A 25,249-nucleotide genomic window follows, 5' to 3' on the forward strand; every position below is an offset into this window, starting at 1 on the left:
GTGTCAAAATATAGGATTTAGAAAGTGACAAGCGTCAATTGAAAATAGAACAGACAGAGCGACATGATAGTGATTGTGAGGAGGGTTTAGGCAAGCTTATCACCTCAGTGTACTGTTAACGGACTGGGGGAACTGACCCTCCGGACAGCTCCGTTATTATTATAGAGCAACGTTGAGAGGGGTGAGTGTGATTGCCAGTTACCATGTGAACATTAAATCAGAAAGATTCAGACATCAGGCGCTGCTCTTTTACCCAGGGACAGCTCAGTAGCTGATATTGTTTTATGAGCGCTCCGAGAACTGTCAGCCCCCACCCCGCAAAAAAAAAAGCCAAACACAAACAAGACAATCTCCGGCTATTGTTCTAATAAAGTATCACCAGACCCAAAACGTTAACTCTGCTTTCTTCTCACAGATAGTGAGTTTCGCCAGCATTTCCGGTTTTATCTCTGGCTGTTGTTTTCTGGTGAAACCCCGTGATTTTGCCCTCGTGGAACACCAATTATGTAATTAATTGATTCTAATTAAACAAAAGCAGGGAAACATAAAACACTTGTGCGTGTGCCAGCGTTTTGATTTGAAGTCTTTGTACACTGGTCACATAAACAACAGTGAACTCGATCTTTATAACTTGAAATGTGTATTTTTCATCATAATATCGACTGCACCTCTTGCTGTAAAGCGCTTTGGGAGATTCTCTGGATGTGAAGGGCGCTACATAAAGTCTTTATTTTGGTGTTATGGTTCAAATGGAGGTTGTGTTTTTGAAATAGATGAAATTCCTCAGTTTCCTTTGCTCCCCTCTCTGATTTTCCACGTGTTGGAACTTTTCACAGTTAAGAAGCTACGGTAGAAATCATGTGATCAAATGTCACTGGTTTGAATGTTGTGTGATCTATCATGTAGTAGGTCTGGCATATTTATTAAATTTCCAAGCAAGTCCCTGACACAGTTGCCAATCTTAATTTAGTTGCAAATCTTAATTTAGTTGCAAATCAAACCTCAATGGTTGCAAGGAAGTGGGGTGGTAGCCCAAGCTGAGGCCCAGTTGAAGAGGATTATGGTAGTGTTCTTGCCTTTGAGCCTGGAGTTCAAGTCTCACCTGCTCCAGAGGGGTGCAACTTGATTCAAGTCCCCTTTGCCCTGGAGTAGTGATTACCTGAACAGGTTGATTAAAATAATTAATGTGTTCCTCTTTCAGGGGTATGAATAATGTGTTTACAATGCTGTCCTTGATGGTAATAGATTAATGTGAAGGCTATCTTGGACACTTAAATTTAGTGAAATTTAGCCATTTTGGATTAAGATGGGTCGTTTCTGTTAACTGAAGAAAGGTTAGTCACCAAAGCACTTTAAATGGGACATAGTTTATAATATTTTTCAATGACTAATACACCAATCAGCCAACTAAGCCAATCATCTCCCCAAGGTGTCTGAGTTGTTCTGGCAATGTATGCTTTTGCAAGCATGTTGCAGCCTGGATCTACGGATAGTGATGGTACAGGCTCCAATTTCTTCCCATCACACGTCAAGGATGAACGCAAGTTAGGAAATGCGCAGTAGAGTTTTGGATGACTTTAAGTTTACAATGGTTAGAATGAGGGAAGTTGGCCTGGTGCATTATGCAATCATCATTTTGGAAGGTACAGAGATAAAAATATGTGAAGTGGGTAAACAGAAGATGAGCAGAGGAAGGGTGGGAAGACGGGTGATATTAGAGAGGCAGAAACAGGTTGGCAGATATGTGGTCAGAAGCTAATCTGAGGGTGATATAGGACACTTTGAAAATATTGCTTTCTACAACAATGGACTTTTATGGATCTCAAATTGTCTTTGTATTTTGTACTAAGTAAGATCTCTGACTGAAATTATCTAGTCATCTATCACAAAAACCAGAATTAAAGAGACCTTCACAGCTCAAGCCTTTGCTGTAAAAAGCTACAAAAAAGTTAGTGATTATTTTTCTCCATTACTTTTATTAAATAGATGAATTCTGAATTAAACTCTAGAAAATGTTCATTTTTTTTCCCTTTTGTGTACTTCCTCAGAGATTGCTTTTCAGAACAAAGAATTACTGCTATGGCATTTTAGCCCTCAGTTGCACCCTCTTTTATGGCACCGAGCTGATTTCATCGGAATTCCTCGCTTGTGTCTCTAGCTGCAGGTCTCACCAAGAAAATCACCTTGTTGAGTAGGTCACACAAATCTTCATGAACAACATTTAGGGCCCATTCTTTCATGGTCATTTGTGATGTTGCAGTGCAAAAAAATGTGTGCAAATACTGGAAATGATTTTTCTCAGGATTTCACTATATGTTCATAATAGAATCTAGTAATAGAGTTAAAATAGATCTTACCAACCTATTTGTTTAGCGAGAGCTACTTCTGATTAATGAGAATTATCACAAGCCACTAAATCTCCAAAGTAACACTCAGCCATCAGAATCAGTGCACCCTGTCTGTAAATATTGCTGTGTTCTTGTTCAAATCATGAGAAACTTTGAATGATGCCTCTGTTGGCTCATTAGATCTCTTGGATCATTTGTTTAAAAGAAGTTGCTGTCACTGCAATTCAATTTTTAGGGATTTTTGTGACCAAAGACTACTTCCTGTAGGAAAACGCTCTTAAAATGCTTCTGCATTGTTGCAAAGTGCCTTATGATATTGCTCTTTTTTGCTGACTGACTCACACACCGCAGATTGAACAGACACACTTGTCTTTCAAACTTGTAAACAAAAACATTGTTCTTCCACTCTTCATGGAAGTAGTATATCTTTCACCTTTTTGTGGGTGGAACTGCCTCTGTATTCATGATGTGAACAAGAATAGATTATTTTACCCACAGCAATGTAGCTATCTACAAGGCAGGTTTACATTATTACCATAGCAAAATAATTGAAGGGACAGCGTTACCAAACCAGTCAACTAGCTTGAGTCAGGAAATTAATTGGCTTGAATTCCATAATCCTATTGGTTACTTTTTCAAATCTTAATGTGAGCTATTCATTGGTGAGCTACCAGTCACTCACAATCATCATGTTGGCAACCCCTGACTTAAAGATGAGGTGATTTAACAAATAGTTTTCCTTAGAGCAGAGAAGATTGAGGGGGCCCTAAGTAAGATGTAAAGTTATGAGGTGTATATATAAGGTACATGGCAAGAAACTTGTTTCCTTTTTAGAAGAATCAATTACCAGGTACACAGGAACAGAAGAGGTAGAAGGGATTTCAGGAATTATTTTCAGCCAGAAAGGGTGGTAGTAGTGGCAGGAACCATCACAGTTGAGAACCACTTGGATGAACATTTAAAACACCACAGCATACAAGGCTGGGAATTGGGATTTATACAGACGAATGGTTGATGACTGATATGGATATGAGGGACCAAAGGTTCTTTCTCCATGCTGTAAAAACTTTATGACTTAATTTGAAGCTTGGAGCCAACATGTCTCCTATTGCTTCGGCTAAGTGACTTAAAGAGCCGAATAAAAACGGAAAGAACTGCGGATGCTGTAAGTCAGGAACAAAAACAAAAGTTGCTGGAAAAGCTCAGCAGGTCTGGCAGCATCTGTGAAGGAAAAAAATAGAGTTAGAGTTAACGTTTCGGGTCTGGTGACCCTTTCTCAGAACTGATAGTGGCTGGGAAAACGTCAGGTTATATGCAGAAAATAGGAAGGTGGGTGGGGTAGGGAGTAAATGATAGGATAGAGCTCAAAGAGGGAGAAAGACAGTTGGACAGACAAAGGAGTTGCTAACAATCAGGCTGGGAAGGTGAATAGTTGTTAATGGGGACTGTTAGTGACTAACAACAGCGGGTATGTAATGCTAGGCTATGTGGTAACAAGGCCTGGTGTGTGGGGTAGGGGAATTACCCCTGTATCCGGTGAAGGTGCAACACCTGCCCATTTACCTCCTCCCTCCCCAGTATCCAAAGACCCAAAAATACCTTCCAGGTGAAGCAACACTTCACCTGCACTTCCCAGAATCTAGTCTACTGCATTCACTGCTCACAATGTGGTCTCCTCTACATTGGGGAAACAAAGCATAGACTTGGTGACCGCTTCACAGAACATCTACGTTCTGCTCGCAAAAAAGACCCTGAGCTACCTGTTGCCTGCCACTTTAATGCACCACCCTGCTCTCTAGCCAGCATCTCTGTCTCTGGCTTGCTGCAGTGTTCCAGCCAAGCCCAACGCAAGCTGGAGGAACAACACCTCATTTTCCGCTTGGGGACCCTACAGCCCTCCAGACTCAATATTGAGTTCAATAATTTTAGGGCCTAAACTCTCCCATGTCCCAGCCCCCTACCCCACACACCAGGCCTTGTTACCACATAGCCTGCCATTACACACTACCTATTGTTAGGCACCAACAGTCCCCATTAACAACTATTCACCCTCCCAGCCTGATCGTTAGCAACTCCTTTGTCTGTCCAACTGTCTTTCTCTCTCTTTGGGCTCTATCCTATCATTTACTCCCTACCCCACTCACGTACCTATTTTCTGAATATAAACTGACGTTTTCCCAGCCACCATCAGTTCTGAGGAAGGGTCACGGACCTGATACGTTAACTCTGTTTTTTTCTTCACAGATGCTACCAGACCTGCTGAGCTTTTCCAGCAATTTTGTTTTTGTTGTTAAAGGGCTGAATGTTTGAAGAACAGGACCCAGGTATTCACACGTTGAGGTCCTAGCCCCCCCAACTCATTGGGGCTCTTGAGGCCCAATGCAATTTTTGACAAACAGGCCAATTAATGTCCAAGGTTATTGTATGAGGGAAATGACCTAATTACCTCCAATTCTGTGTCTTTGACTGTTTATGGATTTGATTCATGTGACATCTGTTCACAGCATCTTATGGTTATGTATTAGGAATGTCACTGGACTGGTAATTCAGAGACCCAGGCTAACTCTGGGGACATGGGATAATTTTCTATTGAGGCATCTGGTGAAGTTTAAATTCAATAATAAACCTGGAATTGAAAGCTGGTCGAAGGATTCTTATGGAATGGTGGAGCATTCTCCCCTGTGAACCAGGAGACACAGAGTTGAGTTCCACCTGTTCCAGAAGCATCTCTGAACAGCTTGAGTAGAAAGTGACTGAAAGCTGGTCTCAGTAATGGCGGTCATGAAACTATCATCAATTGTAGTTTAAAAAAAAACCTGTCTGAATCATTGTGCTTTATGGAAGGGAATCTGTCATCGTCGCCTCGCCTAGCCTATATATTGTTCCAGACAGACAACAATGTGGTTGACTCATAACTGACCACTGAAATAGTTTTTAGCAAACCATTCAATGTAAGGGAAGTTAGGGTCTTGATAGGGAAGCTCACATTCCATGAGACAGAGTCAGAAAGTTGTGGGTTTAAATCTTAGTCATACAGCAAGGAAATAGACCCTTCAGTCCAACCAGTCTATGCTGACTAAACTAATCCCACCTGCCTGTGCTTGAACGTATCCCTCCATGTCTTTTAAACATTGTAACTGTACCCACATCTGCACACGTCTTATGTACTTATCCAAATGTCTTTTAAACATTGTAACTGTACCTGCATCCACTATTTCATCGAAGTTCATTCCACACACAGAGTCATAGTCATATAACACAGAAACAGACCCTTTAGTCCAGCCAATCCATGCTGAACATCATCCAAACTAAACTACTCCTACCTGCTCCTAGTCCATATCCCTCCAAATCTTTCCTATTCATGCACTTATCTAATTTTTTTAAATGTTGTAACTGTGCGCACATCCACCACTTCAAGAAATTCATGTCACACATGAAAAACCCTCTATTTAAAAAAAAAAGTCCCTCACGTCTTTTTCAAATTTTTCTCCTTTCACCTTAAAATATGCTCCCAGTCTTGAAATGCACTACCCATGGGGAAAAAGACAACAGCCATTCACCTTATAGATAACCCTCAGGCTTTTATAAACCTCTATAAGGTCACATCTCAACAGTCTACCCTCCAGTGATAAAGAGTCCCAGCCTGTGCAACCTCTCCTAAACACTATAATTCTGAGAGATAGTAGGAACTGCCGATGCTGGAGTCTGAGATAACAAGGTGTACAGCTGGATGATCACAGCAGGCCAGGCAGCATCAGAGGGCTGACGAAAGCTTTCCCACTCCTCCGATGCTGCCTGGCCTGCTGTGTTCAACTAGCTCTACACTATAACTCTGAGGTTGCTCAGATGAGGTGTTGGCTTTCCTCCCAGGTGGGTGTAAAGTATAATATTTTGAAGAAGTGGAGGGAAGCTCTCCCTATTAACCTCAACATCACTAAAATAGATTATCTCCCTGTTAATTGTTATACCTTCGCCTGTGCAAACTTATAGCTAAAATTTCTACTTTATAACAGTCAAAAAGTATTTAATAGGCTGTAAGGTACTTCGGGATGTTGGATGCTCCATAGAGTCATTAGCTGCGGTATGAACAAAAGTCTTCATAGTTCTTGACCTGGGTGAGCCACCGTTGGAATGATTTGTAAAATTCTGAATTCCCAATAAAAGCCATTAGGGGTCCCGAAACATTAACTCTGTTTCTCTCACTCCACAGATGCTGCCTGACCCGCCGAGTTTCTGTTTTTGTGTCACGTTTCCGACAAGCACTTAAAACTTTTACTGAAAATGTTGGTGTTGGGAGGAAGTTAAACACAAATCACAACAGCTCTGCAAAATTCCGGCGTGACATCCCTGAAACACTCATCAAGTTATACCAAGGATGACTCACGGTTCACGCATCCAATCTCTTTGTCGGCGAAACTGGACAAATAGAATCGCGGGGTAAAAAACCAGTATACGAACACACAGGCTCATGTGATCCGCTGAGTCACTGTACACACCTGATATTGAACCGAAACTGACGAGGATCGACACTGGGGGGGGGAAAAAACTCGCTGGAGGAGGGAGTTAATTATTACTAACCAGCGTATGCTATAGTCTCCGAAGTAAGTTTGTCTTGTTTTGGGGGGTTTTTTTTCGTGCTGCTGTCGCAACATTTGTACATACTTTTCGTTCTTTTCCTGATGTCTGGACCTTGCTCCCTTATTTCGTTCAGAATTTAGGGTCTCGTTGCGTGTGTCTAGTCGAAGGGAGTTCAAATATGCTGCACTGTTCACCCCTCATCCTTCCTCGCTTTAAATCCTATGCTAACTGATAGGTGTTTATGAAGTTTACACTTAATCGCTAATAATTTTATTCGATAATTGATGGGAGTGTTTTTTTTCGGAAAGAATTAGCGCCTTGGGGTTTCGGAAATGTACCCTTGTGTTTTCCTTCACAAAATCAACAAAGTATTTTTTTTAACTTGAACAAAATCTGTTCAACTGTAAGGGAGCCGCTCCGTGGGTGCGAATGTAAAAGCATGTGGGAGTATTTGGTCTGTAATAACAGTTTAATTTTCAAAATCAGTCAAATATGCACAAAATAACGCCCAAATCCAGGGAGTGGGGGTATTTTCAGGTAATTGTAGTTTAGTTGAACTCTTCAAATATTTTCGGGAGGTTGTTTTCTGGTTTTCTTACAAGCCGCCGAGTTTTCAGTGGTTGTTTATGTCTGACTGCAGAGTTAATCGGTGTATATATTTTTTGTTTGGCTGGGTCACAGTGAGGTGCTGGAACCTGCCTTTCCAGGGCGCGGTGAAAGCGTCTGACGTCGATTCGACAACAGAAACTTTCAGAGGAAGTTAGTGGCGTGGGGAGGGGAAGATTGGTTAAAATCGAGACCAGTTTTGGCAGACTGACTGATTGCTTTGATTTGATCGAATGAAGAAACGATAGGCTGATACTCACTAAGACCTAATTCAGTGCTTGGCTCCATTATTGCAGGGGACCTTTCTCTGTAAAGGAGAACATTTCCGGGATCACCAAGCTGGATATCGACGAGAAGGTAAATAAGGTTGGGGAGAGGGATGCGAACCCCTGACCTCGGTTTGTTTTAACTTCATTAAGTATTACCTTTCCCTGCACCTCAGAATGAGAGTACAATCTCTGATTGTGGCCATGGACTCGGGGGAAAGGTTCCCAGTCTGGGTTCGTGTCTCCTGGGTCTTGGGTTATTTCCGCCTCATGCATCGAGGAAGCAATTTCCTCGACATATGACACTTTAATCTTTTTATTTCTCCCCCGCCCAAAAAATTCTGTATAGATTAATTGTGCTTCTAGAGTTTATGGAGAACTGTTTTGCTATTTCACCGTGGTAGCACCTCGAATTGGCGTTAACCTTGGTGTGGATCTGGAGTCGAGGCCTCATCTGCAGGGAAGGTGTGAGACCCTTCTAACTTTTTTCTACATTTTATGTGGAATATAAATTAAGGTGATGGCAATCCAAATTTCTGAATGTTCATTGAATCCCTGGTTTAAAAGAAACTGATAAATGTTCTCCCCTTTTAAAAAATTTCCATATTTAACTATCGCGGTGGTTATGAGACGTGACTATTATTGTTCCAGCATAGAATTAGACAGCAAGAAGTCAGTAGCTGTCCCACGGAACGTATTACAGCTAATATGATTGGGATGTGTTATTAAACCTCCTGGTATGCAACCTCTAGTCACATTTTACATTGAAAGCTTTACTTTGATGCGAATTCGTTTGGGGCAGCCTGACTGTCACCTTCTTTCACGTGGTGTGAATGTGTATTGCAAGACCTGGACCTGATTGTTGAATGGAGGAAAACAAGTCTCCTACATTTAGGAAGATTTACTCCTGTGTTTGGCTGGGCCTGACTCTGCGTTTAAGTGCATTTACACAAGTTAATTATGAATCTCCTAGAATATGCTGCTCAAAAACAGGCCATTCACACCCCCCGCCCCCAAACCCCTCCATCTAGTCACTGCTGTTGTTAATAATCCACACGGAACTTATCCCCTGCCTCTGCCTCATCTCACTCAGAGATAGTAAGAACTGCCGATGCTGGAGTCTGAGATAACGCAGTGTGGAGCTGGAGCAACACAGCGGGCCAGGCAGCATCAGAGGAATGGGAAAGCTGACATTCCTTCAGAAGGGTCCCGACCTGAAATGTCAGCTTAAGGTGTAGAGCTGGATGAACACAGCAGGCCAAGCAGCATCAGGGGAGCAGAAAAGCTGACGTTTTGGGCCTAGACCCTTCCTCCTGCTCCTCTGATGCTGCTTGGCCTGCTGTGTTCATCCAGCTCTACACCTTGTTATCTCAGATTTTCCAGCATCTGCAGTTCCTACTATCTCTGAAACGTCAGCCTTCCTGCTCCTCTGATGCTGCCTGGCCTGTTGTGTTCCTCCAGCTCCACACTGTGTTATCTCTGCCTCATCTCAGTATTTTCTGTTGCTGCTTCTTGCATACACTTAACTGCTTTTCTTCTTTTGAGATCTGATCCAATTGCCTCTGCCATTTCTTCTGTTTATCATATTTTAATGACTGTCAAGTAATTGTTTCTCCTTAATTGCTGACTGTATTTATTAGTAACTGACTTGTCTATGTGGCCCTAGTTTTAGATTCTTCTAAGTGGAAACGACATTTCCACTTTTTTGAAAATACTTCTCCTATGTCCACATTTTTCTCTGGTCAGCCCATTCTGAATTTTAAAACCCTTTCTCTCCTTTAAGACTTCCCATTGGCCTAAACAGCGTAAACATACCATTAGAACACTAATTCCTAGCTTAATTATCTTGATGCACAATAACCTTATTTTTGACAATAACCTGACCTATGCAGCAGATACAATAACATGCAATATATATTCAATCAAATGTATGTGAATTACATTGAGAGAGTTATGTTTCACGTGTTCAATGTTCTGTGATTTCTTCCAATTCCAAATTGATTATTTTAGAACAAGTAGCAAAAAGACGCTTTTGAAGGATAACAAGTTGTAAAACCAAAACGTTTTATAATTTAAAAACTTATTTTGGGGTCTTGTTGCTCGGTTGTAGCATGCCTACCTTTGGGCTAGAAAGTCCGGGTTTAAGTTCCACCCGTCCTGAAGGTGTTTCACAAAGGGTCCCTACTTTTCACTTCTCTGATTAACCCACTGAAGTTCATCAGCACTGGACTGGATGGAAGCTGCTGGAAAGCTAAGTGTCAATCAAGTGTTATCACGTCCCTTGAGGTTAAAGCAGGTCTCTGATTTGAAATCAGAGTTGTTGAAATCACCCTGTAGATCCTCGTTTCATAAAGGGGCCATTTTACATCCTGAGTAATAGAAATTTTGTTTCAGAGCATGGCAATACATCCACGCAGGGTGCGATTGAAACCATGGTTGGTGGCCCAAGTGGACAGTGGTCTTTTCCCAGGTCTCGTTTGGCTCCACCGGGAAAATAAACGTTTTCAAATTCCTTGGAAACATGCAACTCGTCACAGTCCACCTCAAGAGGAAGAAAACACTATTTTTAAGGTGAATCCAAGGTTACAGTTCTTTTTTGTTTTACTGGCTTTATGACTTGGCACTGTGGAAGCAATGTGTGAAAATCTTCTAAACAGGTTCACCATAATAACCATAGCTGAGTAACCTCAAATGGGACTGCCTGATTCACTTCCTCCTATTTTATGCTGCACCAGATTTTGAATTCCAAATGGAATATTCCAGAGCTAATTTTCTCTCGTTAAAGTTTAAACTAAGTTGGGTGCTAATCAAATAGAAAATTGAAGAGAATTATTAAACAGAGACTAATTCTAGACTCATTGTCTATGGGAAGTCTCATCTAGTTAATCACAACATGGATTGTGTCTGAGATAGTAGGAACTGCAGATGCTGGAGAATCCGAGACGACAAGGTGCAGGGCTGGATGAACACAGCAGGCCAAGCAGCATCTCTGCTCCTATGATGGATTGTGTCTGGTTTAGTGAGTACTGGCCAGCAATGGGATCATTCCTTTTTAACTTTGCTGAAGTCATTGGTTTCCTAACGACCTTGTTGCCAGCCCCATACATTCTGATTCATGCCAATGCTGTACCCATTTCTAATTTTGTAGCGATGTACCACTGGACTCGCAAAGTGCTTCCTAGTTTTGGATAATGGATTCCTTTTCAGAACTATAAACGTAGAACCCTGATTGGCATTTTAGAGTGGGAGGGGTTGGACTGTGTCTTTGTGGAGTCTGGAGTAGGAGATGTGGAAGGAGCAAGGACTGATTCGGTTTTAAACTACAAGATTTGATCACTTTTTTAAAGTATTAATTCCAGTGTGTTTCATCTACAGGCATGGGCAGTAGAAACTGGAAAGTATCAAGAAGGGATTGATGAACCAGATCCAGCCAAGTGGAAAGCGCAGCTTCGTTGTGCACTTAACAAAAGTCGGGAATTTAACCTAATTTATGATGGAACCAAGGAGGTTCCAATGAATCCTCTTAAAATATACGAAGTGTGTGATATCCCGCAGAGCAGTGGTACCCACAGCAATCCAGGTAAACTTTTTTTTTGACTGTATTAGCAAACTACCAACTGTTTTAGCAGATGAAAATGAAACAGTGCAGTTTCATTTTCACCGGCTAAAACAGTTGTCAGTTTGCAAAGTAGTTTTTGTTAGCCATCTCTTAATGTTGTGGCAGACTGGCAGCAGGTAAAAGAAATGCAGGAAGTTTAATATTAAGATGTGTAACAAGTAGTTAATTGTACCACCGAGGTTTCAAGGGGGACAAATTACAATATAATGCAATAGTGCGATGAAGCAGTTGTCGTAGACGCAGACTAAATGATCAACAGACTCATCATCTTATATTTATAGAGTGCCTTATTAAATGTCCCAAGGTTTCTCGAGCATTATCAGATAAAAATTGACACTGAGCCACATGTAGATTTAAAGCTTAATCCAAGACGTTGAAAAGAACAACTTCTATAGGAGAGGGGAGAGACAGCAAGATTCGGGGATGGAATTCCAGAGCTTTGAGCTGATTCAGTTGAAAGCATACCCACTAATGATGGAGTGTACTCAGTTTCTATATGACTGCAATTTATGGAGACTGAGCAGTATGATATTGGACTGACATGACCAGGCTATTCAGCCTGTTAATCCTGTTCTGCCATTCAAACTGATCATGGCTGATTGTCTACCTTGAATGTCATATAGTCAAACATTGAATAAACAAAGGCATGGATGAATGATTCAGCTGCAATTATTTTAAGGCAGGTGGCGCAAAATGAGCAGTATTACAGAGGTAAATGTAGGTGGATCTTGCGAAGGAAAGGATCAGAGGTCAGAAGTTCACCTTAGACCAGTAGATAGTCAAGGCTTCAAACAGTGTTGTTTAGCCACAGCTCGTGGCCAGGAAGGGGTGTTGAGTCCATGGCTAGGGAATAGTCTGTGGTAGGACCAAAGGCTAGATGTTGGACAACCATCATTTGGAACCGGATGGCCCAAATATAATGAGAGGAAGTTGAGTGTGCTTATGAAAAGTAACTAAAGAACCAAAATAAGCTTGGGGCTAAATCAAACGCACAAATTATTTTTGTCTTTTTTATTAGCTTCAAATGAAATCTAACAATCGAGTACTACTTATCCATGCATGAGATTGTTGCCAGAACTGAAACTGCTTTCACTTCAGTCAGTGTCAGAAAGAGGTGATTTCATATTTTTGATCTCTCAAGAACGCTGACTTGTAATTAAGTTTGAAACACCCAAGGTGTCAGATTTCCAATATAATTAGTGAGTGTTTCACAGGATCGGTACCATGGGAAGAAAGTCTAGATTTGGAAGATGAAGATGATGAGTTGAGCTCTTCTCAGCCTCAAGTTAAAGTAAGTGGAAAAACTTTGAAACAGAAATTTTAAACAGGTTATGAATACTATAGAAAATTTTAGACTACAAGTCTTGACACCCGGATGATTTTGTGGATGAGGTCACCAGCATGTAGAACTAAGTCATACAATAAGTGTCCAGCTCAATTCTTAATACATACCAAGTTAATTAGCCTCAGTCAGTGCAGTTTTAAGGGCATTACAATTGATATTAGTGGTTGTAGGCTGTAGAGTGTTGGACAGTGGGGGTGGGGGTGCTACTCGTGGGGAGTCTGTTTCCAATTATTGTGTAAGAAACCCATCAAAAAGTATATGTGAAAGAAAACTGGCTCTGTACAATTTGGGGCTTGACAATAGTGTTCTAGTAACCTTTTATTATCAAGTATCTTGTCCTCTGTGAAAATGATCATTGTTTACAAAGGACAGATGGATGTGTTTAAATCCTCAAGCCAGAGGATGATAAATAATGAATACAGGACAAAAGTTTCAGATGACAACATCTGAACTGGAAATTGTAGTCTTCAAATAGGTATTGTACATCTTGCTACTTTCTGTTGCTGTGCTAGTTGTGCTGAATGCTAGCAGATGCTTACTTGTGTGAATAAAATATATGATAGTAGTTAACTGCAGTTTTAATCTGTGATGATCGGCCAATCTGGGCATATTACCAAATAATGAATGTAGTCAGCTGCATTCAAATTATAGAATGACTGTGAGCAGAAGACCATTCAGCCTATGTTTCTATTAGTTTGGTAGAAATATTGCATTAATTTTACAGTTTTCGAAGACTAGTAGCTTGGGTTGTGGATGAGGTTGTAGACACGCTCGCCGAGCCGGTGTGTTTGGTTGCAAACATTTCGTCGCCCTGCTAGGGAACATCACCAGTGTGCCTCTGGTGAAGCGTTGGTGTTTTGTCCTGCTTGTTATTTTTTTATACCTCAGTTTTCTGGAATGGTTGGCATTACTTCTGGTTTTGTTTCTCAGTGGTTTATTACTGCTTCTGCAATCAGCCCTGATATTGGGGCTCCCATTGGTGTTCTGTTGATTTTTGTTTGTGTATGTTGTCGTTGAAGGTTGTGTGGGTTGTGAGGCACAAATGAGGACGCGATGATGATATCCTTCGGTGTAACAGCACTATTTACATCTATAAACATCAACCTAGCCAGAGAAACAATTGCCACACTGCTAGACGAATCAAGTAAGCAGACAACCCAGGACACCAACAACATCAATAAGGACACCACCATGAAACTACTAGATTTGTGCCTCACCAACCCACTTCACCTTCAATGACACCATAAGCAAACAAATCAATGGGATCCCCAATATTGGGACAGATTGCAGAAGCAGTAATGCAAAGGTAAGAACGGACAACGCTCCTCATTGTACAGCCCAAACTTTGGGTCTGATTATGTACATGACACTTTTTGTGATTATTAACCCCTGCATAAAACTGGAAGAAACCCACCAACACATAAACAACATTCTCACCAGGATAAAATTCACGAAAGAAGAGAATAACAACCAATTACCCTTCCTGGACATAATGGTAGAACGCAAAAACAACAGGGAACTCCAGACTAGCGTATATAGAAAGACCACGCATACCAAATAAATACTCGATTACACTAGCAACCACCCCAATGCCAACAAACGGAGCTGCATCAGGACACTATTTAAACGAGCCACAACACATTGCAGCAAGCCGGAACTATGCAGAACAGATACAGTGTCTTCAAAAGGAATGACACCCGAAAAGCGCAATGCACCGTCACCTCAGACAGACCACAACAGGAAGACACAACACAACCAGAATCACTTATCACCCTACAGTACATCAAGGACATTTCAGAGATGACCACAAGGCTACTCAGACCCCTAGGTATCAGGGTAGCCAACAAGCCAACTACGACAGCTACTGACGAATGTAAAGGATCCCATGCCCAGAACCAGCAAAACCGGGGTAATATACAAACTACCAAGCAAGGAAGAAAACTGACTATATGGATACATGAACACCAACTAGCCACCAAGAGACATGACCAATTCTCACTTGTCTCACTACACGCTGACAACGAGGGACACTAATTCGACTGGGACAACATAGGTAATTGCACAAGCCAAGCAGAGACGTGACAGGGAATTCCTGGAGGCCTGGTATTCCAACTGGAACTCCATCAACAAACACATTGAATTAGACCCTGAGTACACACCACTGAGAAACAAAATCTGAAATAATGCCAATCACCCCAGCAAACTGAGGCATATAAATAACAGGTGACACAGAACACCGAGGCACACTGGCGGTGTTACCGAGCAGAGTGACAAAACATTTGCAACCAAACCCACAGGCTCAGCATGTCTACAACCTCCTATAGCATTATCCCAATCCCCATCCCCCTTCACATGGATCTAGCCTCTTTCAAAAAGGCTTTCACTGCCTTTTCAACCAGTGCACTTCATTTTGAATGAGTAAAGTCAGTGTCAATTCTAAATTTTCTGTTATAGATTGCTCCCTATTTTAGGAAAATATTGATCCTTTGGTCACTCATTGCATATTAAATGAAAAACGACCGATTCATTTCATTTTCTTTTTATATACAGATGCAAGAAAGCTTTCCATTTCCCAATTTGAATGGTAAGTGAGCATGATGATGGTCAGTGTGAATTTTAATCTGTAATCAAAGTTGTTTTTTTTTTTTTAAAAAACAGTTTTAGGATTAGCGAAAATAGTTAAATCTTTGGAACCTGGGTAAATATCTTTCAATAATAACAAGATTCCTGGAAATGGGAGGCTTACGCTTGTTCAAAAGATTCTCCTTTGGAAGTAGGAACACATTACTGCTTATACTGGAATCTGGGGAAAACCCCAAATGCTGGAGATCTCGGCAGGTCAGACAGCATCCGTGGGGAGAGGAAGCTAATGTTTCAAGTCTAGATAACTCTTCATCAGAGCTGAAGTGAAGAGGACAGTATTTATGTTGGGGGTTGGGGGGGTGGAGTGGGTGCAGGGTGCTGATGGAGAAAACTGATAATTGTAGATTAAGTTTTTCTTTATTTTTGACATTTTTGTCATTTTAATCATAACAGAAATAATCTTATTTCTACCAAGTTGTTTTCCTCTCTTTTCTCTAACCACCCATCATTATTTACACTTCTGTACCATCTAATGCTTTTGAGAAATAATTGTTTTATACAGTGCTTTTCATAATCTCACTAAGTCTTGCAGTACCATTCTGAGAAGTTAATGGTAAAACTGTAACCTGCTGCTGGGAAACTGGACTCTTGCCTCCTGCCCAAATTAGCACCACTGTCCATCCTTCTAAAGCTTTGGGTAATACCAGAACATTTCACATACTTGAAGAGATCACATTGAAACAGTTTTTTAAATAAAAAATTAGGAGTAGGTACAGGCCATTCAGTCCTTCAAGCCTGTTCTGCTGTTCATAGTCCATGGTTGATCACCCAACTCAACAGCCTGTTCCTGCTTCCGCACCCCCCATATCCTTTGATCCCATTAGCCCCAAGTGCTATATCCAATTCATTCTTGACATCAGACAATGTATTGGCCTTTGACAGTTTTCTGTGGAAACAAATTCCACAGGCTCACCACTCTTTCTAAGTAAAGATATTTTTCCTCCACTCAGTCCTAACAGGTTTACCCCATATCCTTGGACTGTTAACACCTGGTTCTGGATTCTCCTACCGTCAGAAACATCTTTTCCTGCATTTGCCTTGACTAATTCTGTTGGAAACTTGTGTTTCCATGTGATCCCCCTTCATTTTTTTGAGCTGCAGTGAATATAACCCTAACTAATGCAACCTTTCCTCATGTGTCTGTCCCTCCATCCCAGGAATAATTCCCAGGAAGTCATGCACTTCATCAGATAAGGAGATCAAAACTGCATACGAACATTCGAGATATGGTCTCACCAAGGCCCTGTATAATTATAGAGAGACATCCGTGATCTCATTCTTGAATCCTAGTGCCATGAAGGCTGATGTACCATTTGCCTTCATTGCTGCCTACAGCACATGCATGCTTGCCTTCAGTGACTGGTAATGAGGACTCCCAGCTCTCATTGCGTATTCCCCTCTCTCGATTTCAGAAAATTTGCATTCTTGCTTTTGCTCCCAAAATGGATAACCTCCTATTTATCAGCATTACACTGCATCTGCCATGCATTTACCCATTCGCTAAGCCTGTCCAAATCACGCTGAAGCATCTCTGCATCCTCCTCACAGCTCAAATTCCTACCAATTTTTGCGTCCTCTACAAATTTGAAAATATTAATTTTAGTTCCCTTATCTTAACTCAATTAATATATATTATGCATACCTAGGGTCCTAGCACTGATCCCCGCAGTACCCAACAAGTCATGTTCTGTCATTTGGGGTATTTATTTTCACGCTTTGTTTCTTGTCTGCCAACCAGTTTTCTGTCCATCTCAATACACTACCCCAGTCCCATGAGCTTTAATTTTGCGTGCTAATTTCTTTCGTGTGATATTGTCAAAAGCTTTCTGAATCTTGTAAAAACAGAGTGGTGGCTTTTTCCTCGCTTCACAGATCCAGCTGAAACGGGGGATTTAAGCTGATTGTCTAATTAAGAATCCAATACTCTGTACTGTGATTATTACCCTAACTTAACTTTTAAGAAATAATTGCTTTTGATGTAAAGTATACTCTAGTGAACTTGACAATTTTAATCCAACTTTACTTGCTGAGTTAATATGACAATGGTATAATTAGGATACAGATATAATTGCATTATAATCAGAACCCCAATCTTGATTCCCTGTGGGCTGGCAAGCCAAGCAGATGGGATGTAGATGTTGAAGACAGCTACCTGTGCCTCCCCAGGGTAAATAGGGTGGGCAAAACCCCTTTCAGAGATCATCATCATTTTGGGGGGTGGGGGAGAAAATTAAACAATTGTGTAATCTAAATTGCACAATTAAAGTAAATTTGTGGGTGTTCTAATAAATCAGGACAAATCATTTCATGATTTAAAGTTGATTATTTTATGTCAATTGTGATGATGACTCTCAGTTGTGTAACTTGAACCTTGCAGCCTCTCCAATAGCCGCAGCAAATGTGACTAGCTGCTCTCCAAATGAGTGGATAAAGACTGAGCCAGAACAGGTTGATCCGCATTTACCAGCTGAGATATTCAGCACTCCAGAAACCTGGATCAGCTCCCTGCCCAGTAAGCAAAAACATCTTTTGCACTCCAAAGCCAAATCTAGGTTTGCCTTGTTGCTCTTTAGAAACATTTTTCTCTTTTCCTCTGCCTTCCACCAATGTATAATACTGACCTTCCTTGCAGTTGAAATTTGTTTTTGGTCGTATTGCTTAAAAATATAATTAGCTGTTAAATATTAACACTATTTATGCTTGTTATATACACTTGCTAGGGAAACTTGCATTATACATTGCACCTAATGACATCTCGGATGTCTGAATTAACTGGCTGTGCAATTAATAACTTAAAAATAAAATGGCAATATTGAATTAAGTAGCACTTTTTTGTGGCCTATGAATTTCCAGTCAGCAATGTGACAGAGCCTATTAACTTGGTTAAGTAGATTATTACAGTTGAATGAATGTTATCCTGGATATTAAGGTAGCAAAGTCCTTGGGTCTTGATGGCATCTATCCCAGAGTATTGGGGGAGGCAAGAAAATAAATTGCTGGAGCATTGACAGGCATCTTTGTATCCTGTTTGGCTACAAGTGAGGTCCCATTGTTAAAGAAGAATAGCAGGGATAATCCAGGAAATTACAGGCCCTTGAGCCTGTCGTCAGTACTGGGAAATTATTGGAAAAGATTCTCGAGGGCAAGATCTATATGCATTTAGAAGCAAATGGACTTATTAGCAGTAGACAGCATGGTTTTGTGTGGGATGATCATGCTCACTAACTTGATCAAGTTTGTTGAGGTGACAAAGATGATTGAGGGGAAAAGCTGTTGATGTTGTCTACATGGACTTCAGTAAAGCCTTTGACAAGGTCCTTCATGGCAGTATGGCCACATGGTATCAGGGGTAAGCTGGCAAGATGAATACAGAACTGGCTTAGTCATAGGAGACAGAGGGTGGTGGTGGAAGGATGCTTTTTGGAATGGAGGGTTGTGATTAGTGGTGTCCCACAGGGTCAGTGTGTGGTCTACATAAATAATTTGGAGGAAAATGTGGCTGGTCTAATTAGTAAGTTTGTAGACAATACAAAGATTGGTGGAGTTGCACATAGTGAGGAGGATTGTCCAAGGGTAAAGCAGGATATAGATCAGTTGGAGGCATGGGCAGAAAAATGGCGATTACAGTTTAATCTGGACAAATGAGGTGATGTGTTTTGGAAGGTCAGGTACAGGTGGAAATTATACAATGAATGGCAGAACCCTTAAGAGTATTGATATGCAGAGGAATCTCAGTTTGCAGGTTCACAGATCACTGAAGGCAGCAGTGCAGATAGATAAGGTAGTAAAAATAAAAGGCCTATGGTATGCTTGCCTTCATTAGAAGGGGCATTGAGTATAAGGACAGTCAAGTTATGCTGCAGCTTTAGAGAACTTCAGTTAGGCAACACTTGGAACGTTGCATACAGTTCTAGTCACCACACTGCCAGAAGGATATGGATGCTTTGGAGAGAGTACAGAAACGGTTTACTAAGATGTTGCTTGGTGTGGGGGTTATAGCTATGAAGAACGGTTGAATAGACTGGGCTTGTTTTTACTGGACTGCAGGAGGTTGAGGGGTGACTTGATAGAAGTTTATAAGATTGTGAATGGCATGGATAGTGGAAAAAGCCTCAAACTTTCTACCAGGGTGAGGGGTCAGTTACTAGGGGACACAGGTTAAAGGTGCAGGGTAGGGTGGGCCGTAAGTATAAAAGAGATGTGTGCGAGGTATGTTTTTCACACAAAACATGGTGAGTGCCTTGAATGCGCTGCCGGAAGTGGTAGTGAAAGCAGACACAATAGCAGTATTGACGAAGTAGCTGGTGAATACATGAATAGGGAGAGAATAGAAGGATATGGATCCTGTAAGTGAAGACCGTTTTTTGTAAGAGGGGCAAAATGTGTTGGCGCAGGCTTGGAGGGATGAAGTGCCTGTTCTAGTGCTGTATTGTTCTTTGTTCTATCAGAGCATGCTCTGCTCTCTTGTATTTTGCTTTGAGATAGTTAAAGTATTTAACTTCCATGTTTAATTATGTTAAGTAAAATATTTATCTATAACTTAATTGTGGATGGGAATATGAGAATCATCCTTCAACTTAGTTATATTGTGAAAGAGTTATCTTATGAACTTTTAATGATTGATTCCTCTTCTCCTTCCTGCACCAATACTGCACCCTGCTTCCTCCATTCTGTATAGTGACAGACTTGGAGATCCAGTTCCAATACAGAGGCAAAGAATTGGGACCTGTCTTAAACGTCAGCAATCCACAAGGGTGCCGTCTCTTTTATGGTGATCTGGGTCCAATGCCAAACCAAGAGGAGTTATTTGGTCCAGTTTCCCTTGAACAAGTGAAATTTCCTGGAACAGACCATATTTCAAATGAAAAGCAACGTCTCTTCACAAACCGCCTATTAGATGTGATGGACCGAGGACTAATCCTGGAAGTGAGTGGTCATGCCATCTATGCCATCAGGCTGTGCCAGTGTAAGGTGTATTGGTCAGGACCCTGTGCAAGTGGAAATAATACGCCACATGTCATAGAACGGCAGAAGAAAGTCAAGCTGTTTTGTTTAGAAACGTTCTTAAGTGGTGAGTCCTCTAGACTTTTTTTCATTTATATAAACTAAATGAATTGATATGAACAAAGTTGCTTTCCTTTCTGGAATTCCTTTGATGCAACATTGTTTTTTCCTTTATTTCCGCACCCGTCTCAAAGTTGGTCATCTTCAGTTTTTCTTCAATGTGAAATAGTTCAAAGTATAGTTGTTCTGTTTCTAGATGAAAATGTTCTTGGCTTCTCAGCAGCCAAAAGATCCTGTATAGGAGGAGATTGGGAAATGTTGGTATCCAAAAGGATCTGGGTATCCTTGTTCATGAGTCACTGCAAGCTAATATGTAGGTGGAGCAAACAATTAGGCAAATGGTATGTTGGTCTTAATTGCTAGAAGATTTGGAGTACAGGAATAAAAATGTCTTGCTGCGATTGTATGGAGCCTTGGTTCCACACCTGGTGTATTATCCCTAAGAATATTGTGTATTAATTGGACTGTGAGGAAAGATTGTGTGTACAGTTGTGATCTCCTTGCCCAAACAAGGATGTTCTTCTCTCGGCGTGAGTGCAACAAAGATTCACCTCGACTGATTCCTGGGATGGAGATATCACAAGACTATAAGACATAGCAGAAGGTCATTTGGCCCATTGACTCTAATTTTGCATTCAGTGAAATGATGTTTGATCTGATAATCCTCAACTTCACTTTCCTACCTTATCCCCATAACTTTACTGATTTTAAAAATCAATCTCTGCCTTGAATATACTTAATGGCAGCCCTCTGTGGTAAAGAATTCCACCGACTTCAATACCCCCAAAAGAAGAAGTTTCTCCATATTTCTGTCTTGAAAGAGCAACTTCTTAATCTGAAATCAAGGGAAAACAATCTCTTTGCATCTACTCTGTCAGGCTCTTGAAGAATCTTGTGTACTAATTGATGATGAGGAAAGATTATGTACAGTTTTGGTTTCCTTATCTAAACAATGATGTACTTCTCATAACAGGGTGTATATATTGTACTTGGTACTTCCCATAGACTGCACACATTTTCTTGAGTTTAGATGATTTGAGAAATGATCATGTTGAAATGAACAAAGGCTCAACAAGGCAGGAAAGAGTTCCCCTGGCTGAGATGGGGGGTGCTGTCTACAAACAGGGGGCATAGATTCACATTAAGGGGGTGACCATTTAGAACCTCAAAGAGAAGGAATTCATCATTCTGAAGGTGTGAATCCGCTGAATACTCTGTCCCAAAGGACTACGAAACTTCAGCCATTGAGAAGGTTCAAGAGAGAGATTTAGATGCATGATGTCTTCAGTATGTTTAGATAATACAGGAAAATGGTGTTGAGGTAGAAGATCAGCCATGATCCAGTTGAATGGGAGAGTAGGTTTGAGGGTCTGAATGGCCTACTCCTGCTCCTGTATTCTTTGTGCCTTTTATGGCAGAAAATGGAGATCGGAGTGTGGATGAAATGTTGAAGCCAATATTGAACTTGTCTCTCTCTGATTTGTAATATCATTATTAACCACTAATTAAAATTATGGATTGTATCTTTTTAAACTGAAACATTGTGTTTATACACAATTTGCTCATCATTTTTAATTTTGAATTGCAGATCTGATTGACCTTCAAAAAGGGCAAAGTAATAAAGTACCGCCTTTTGAGATTTACCTGTGCTTTGGGGAAGAGTGGCCAGATGGCAAGCCTAAGGAAAGGAAACTAATCATGGTGCAGGTAACAACTTTTTATTGGTTTTGCATCTATATAAACTATTATTCATGTTAGTAAATTACTGTATTAACCTGTTGGACTTCAACCTGGTGTCACGTGATTTCTGACTTTGTCCCCCCCAATCCAATACTGGCACCTCCACATAATACTCTATTTGCAGCATCGAATTTTGCAACGAGTGTTTGTGTATTAAACCGTTCTGGTTACAAAACTTCGTTAATCCCCTGCCCAGATGTATAAGGTGCCATTGAGCATGTAGCCAAATTCTACCTAGATATGACAATGAACATTTTATTAATAATCTTAGTCATCTATTATTAAATCCAAATTTGTGAACTAAATAACATCTTGCATCTTTACAGTCCAAAATTCACAATTCTTCAAAATTCATATAGAAGTTTATAACATCATGAGGGGTATAGGTAGGGTTAATGGCAGGTGGCCTACCGTGGGAAGGGGGAATTTCAAGACTAGGGAGCACATTTTTAAGGCGAGAGGAGAGAGATTTTTAAAAAAGCACAGGCAAATATTTTTCACACAGAAGATGGTTCATGTGTGGAATAAACTGAGGAAGTGGTGGATGTGGGTACAACTACAATCTTTAAAAGCCATCTGGATAAGTACACGAATGGGAAAGGTTTGGAGGGATATGGGCCAGGAGCAGGCAAGTGGGATTATGTTTGGCATGGACTGGTTGGACCAAAGGATCTGTTTCCATTCTGTATGACTCTATGAACTTAGTAATTATCTTCCTATTTGTCTATTGCATTAGAATATTTTAAATATTAAATTGTGACTTTAGGATTGACATTTAAAGTCATAACTAATAGGTTCAAGTTCAAGAGGTTTCATTGTACTTTAAAATTGACAAGAATAAGAATATTAGTAGAAGCCCATGAGCTCTAAAATGATCCTTTTGACCTGAGGATATTTGTTTCCTTAAAGTATTTTTTAAAAGAAAACACTGCTAGCAGCATGATTGTACCATAATCTAACACTAGATATTGCACAAGATATTGTTGACTTGGGGAAATGCCTCATTTGCCCACAATTCATTCTATCTATTCTGTTACCACTAAAATTTCCAAAACCAACCTGATATTACTAGGGGACCAATAGCTTAGTCAGTTGACAGCAATTGTTTATTTTTGTATTTCTTTGAGAATATGGACAACACCGATAAGATCACATTGATTGCCTATTCCTAGTTATCTTGACGTTGTGTTGGGACTTCTTGAAGTGTAGCAATCCTGGATAATGTTAATCAGTAGTGTTCTGGGATATTGACCCAGGAACACACGCATGCCACGTTTGGCTAATGGGTGACATTATTTCCACAACACTGCTCCTCTTAGTTACAGGAGTTGGAAGAATTCCCAGCTCGGTCCACCCATCTTGAGAGAGGTCCAGGCAAGATGGGAATAGGTTGTCTGATGTGGGCTGCAGTTGGACTAGGGAGAAAGTTTGGAGGCAATCATGGGCTGCTGGTTGCTGAGGTGGGCTATTTGAAAAGGCCCTCCTTTAGTGCTGTTGTGCTTCATCCAAATTACCTATTTTTGAAAAGATTAAGTCTTTAGCCTTTGTCGCTTGCAACTATTCATCACCATCCCCTCTCCATGCTACCTTTTTGTCCCTCCACCTACCACCCATGTTCACATGCCAAGCTGGAATTTCCAAATCTATCCACCCACTATCCAATGTATAGAACCAATCAACCCTATATTGACAACAGTGTGTTTCTTTTCAAAATAAAGTAATTCATTGCAAACTTTCTACTTGCTTACCAAAAAAAAAATGCTTTTGCTATGGACCAAAAAAGACCTGATCATCCTGACTCTGACAGAGTCAATAAAAAGTATCAACTACAAGCACAAGAAACCTCTGTCTTGTGTAATTAAATGAATGTGCACTTGGTAGTAGAGATCAGAATTAGAATGTGAATTAAACATTATTTCACTGGGCCTAGTGGTTTCAATGGTCCATTAGATGTCAGGGCTTGCATTTATGTCCCATCGTGTGTTCATGCCTCTTTGAAAAGCTGGATGGATTCCATGAAAATTGTGGAAGACTACAACATGTTTATTCCCACTATAGAGTTAGCAAAGGTCAGAAAAGCATGATGCAGGCTTGCAAACTGAACCAGTCCACACCCGTAAACTAAACCAATGGAAATCCGTAACCCTAGATATAAGATCTGAAAGTGCGTCCTGGCTACAACTTTCATACCACCTTGAAGTTCCCTGACTCCATGAATATTTGGGGTAACCTCTTCAGTGGTAACAGTTGTAGGGAGAGAAGTATGGACTTGTCTTTATAATAGTAAACCGAGGAAACGCACAGGAATTTTTAATACTTGATACGGCTATAGTTATCTTTAACAAGCAGTAAATGATGTTTTCTATAAATCCCATCTAATTATGATTTTTGTCTTGATATTTTCAGGTTGTGCCAGTTGTTGCACGGATGATTTATGAGATGTTCAATGGTGAATTCACACGTTCTTTTGATAGTGGCAGCATCAGGCTGCAGATCTCGACCCCAGACATTAAAGATAATATTGTGACTCACCTGAAGCAACTGTACCATCTCTTGCAAACAAACCAAGGACATGAGCCATGGCAAATTCAACCTCCAAACCTGCACGTGGCACAACCTCTGCCAACCCAGTAACACACACTTTCATCTTCACTAGCAGAATTGTTTAATTCAGATGAAAATGCCACAGAATGTAAAATATTAATTACATTTTAATATATAATATATATACATATGTCTGATAAGCCTGCCATTTTTACTGCTGGTATAACTCAAAAGGAAATGTGATTGTACCTGATTAAATTGTTTATTTTTAAAGAAATTGATCTCCATAAATTCTCTGCCTTCTGGTTATATTACCCATTTGCCTAGTCTTAGCCTAGAGTTGCCAAAAGGAAGAAGCTGAATTTGTTAAGCTCTGAGATGTTTGTAGAAATTTAAACACCAATGCTTGCAGTGAGATCAGTTTCTTTTTTTTTTATCAGTAGGGACTTACTGCAACCTCCACTCCTCTCCTTCGCTTTTTTACATTTTATATTGT

General features: G+C 40.5%; 1 protein-coding gene across 2 annotated transcripts; it reads left to right on the top strand.

The window, feature by feature from the left end:
- Positions 1–6,558: 6,558 nt before the first annotated feature.
- irf6 (interferon regulatory factor 6) lies at positions 6,559–25,185 on the top strand. Of its 2 annotated transcripts, none has more exons than XM_048612210.1 (10): positions 6,559–6,949; positions 7,829–7,889; positions 10,193–10,369; positions 11,174–11,378; positions 12,632–12,708; positions 15,313–15,346; positions 17,783–17,917; positions 20,084–20,476; positions 22,058–22,176; positions 24,616–25,185. In XM_048612210.1, the coding sequence occupies exons 3-10, from the start codon at positions 10,196–10,198 to the stop codon at positions 24,841–24,843; spliced, it is 1,365 nt and encodes a 454-aa protein (XP_048468167.1). In that variant the 5' UTR covers positions 6,559–6,949; positions 7,829–7,889; positions 10,193–10,195; the 3' UTR covers positions 24,844–25,185. The 2 variants fall into 2 exon arrangements, with proteins under 2 accessions (XP_048468167.1, XP_048468166.1); XM_048612209.1 differs by lacking the exon at positions 6,559–6,949 and adding an exon at positions 7,039–7,161.
- Positions 25,186–25,249: the final 64 nt, after the last annotated feature.

This window comes from Rhincodon typus, chromosome 25, assembly GCF_021869965.1.
Source record: "Rhincodon typus isolate 14 chromosome 25, sRhiTyp1.1, whole genome shotgun sequence".
NCBI classification, from domain to species: domain Eukaryota; kingdom Metazoa; phylum Chordata; class Chondrichthyes; order Orectolobiformes; family Rhincodontidae; genus Rhincodon; species Rhincodon typus.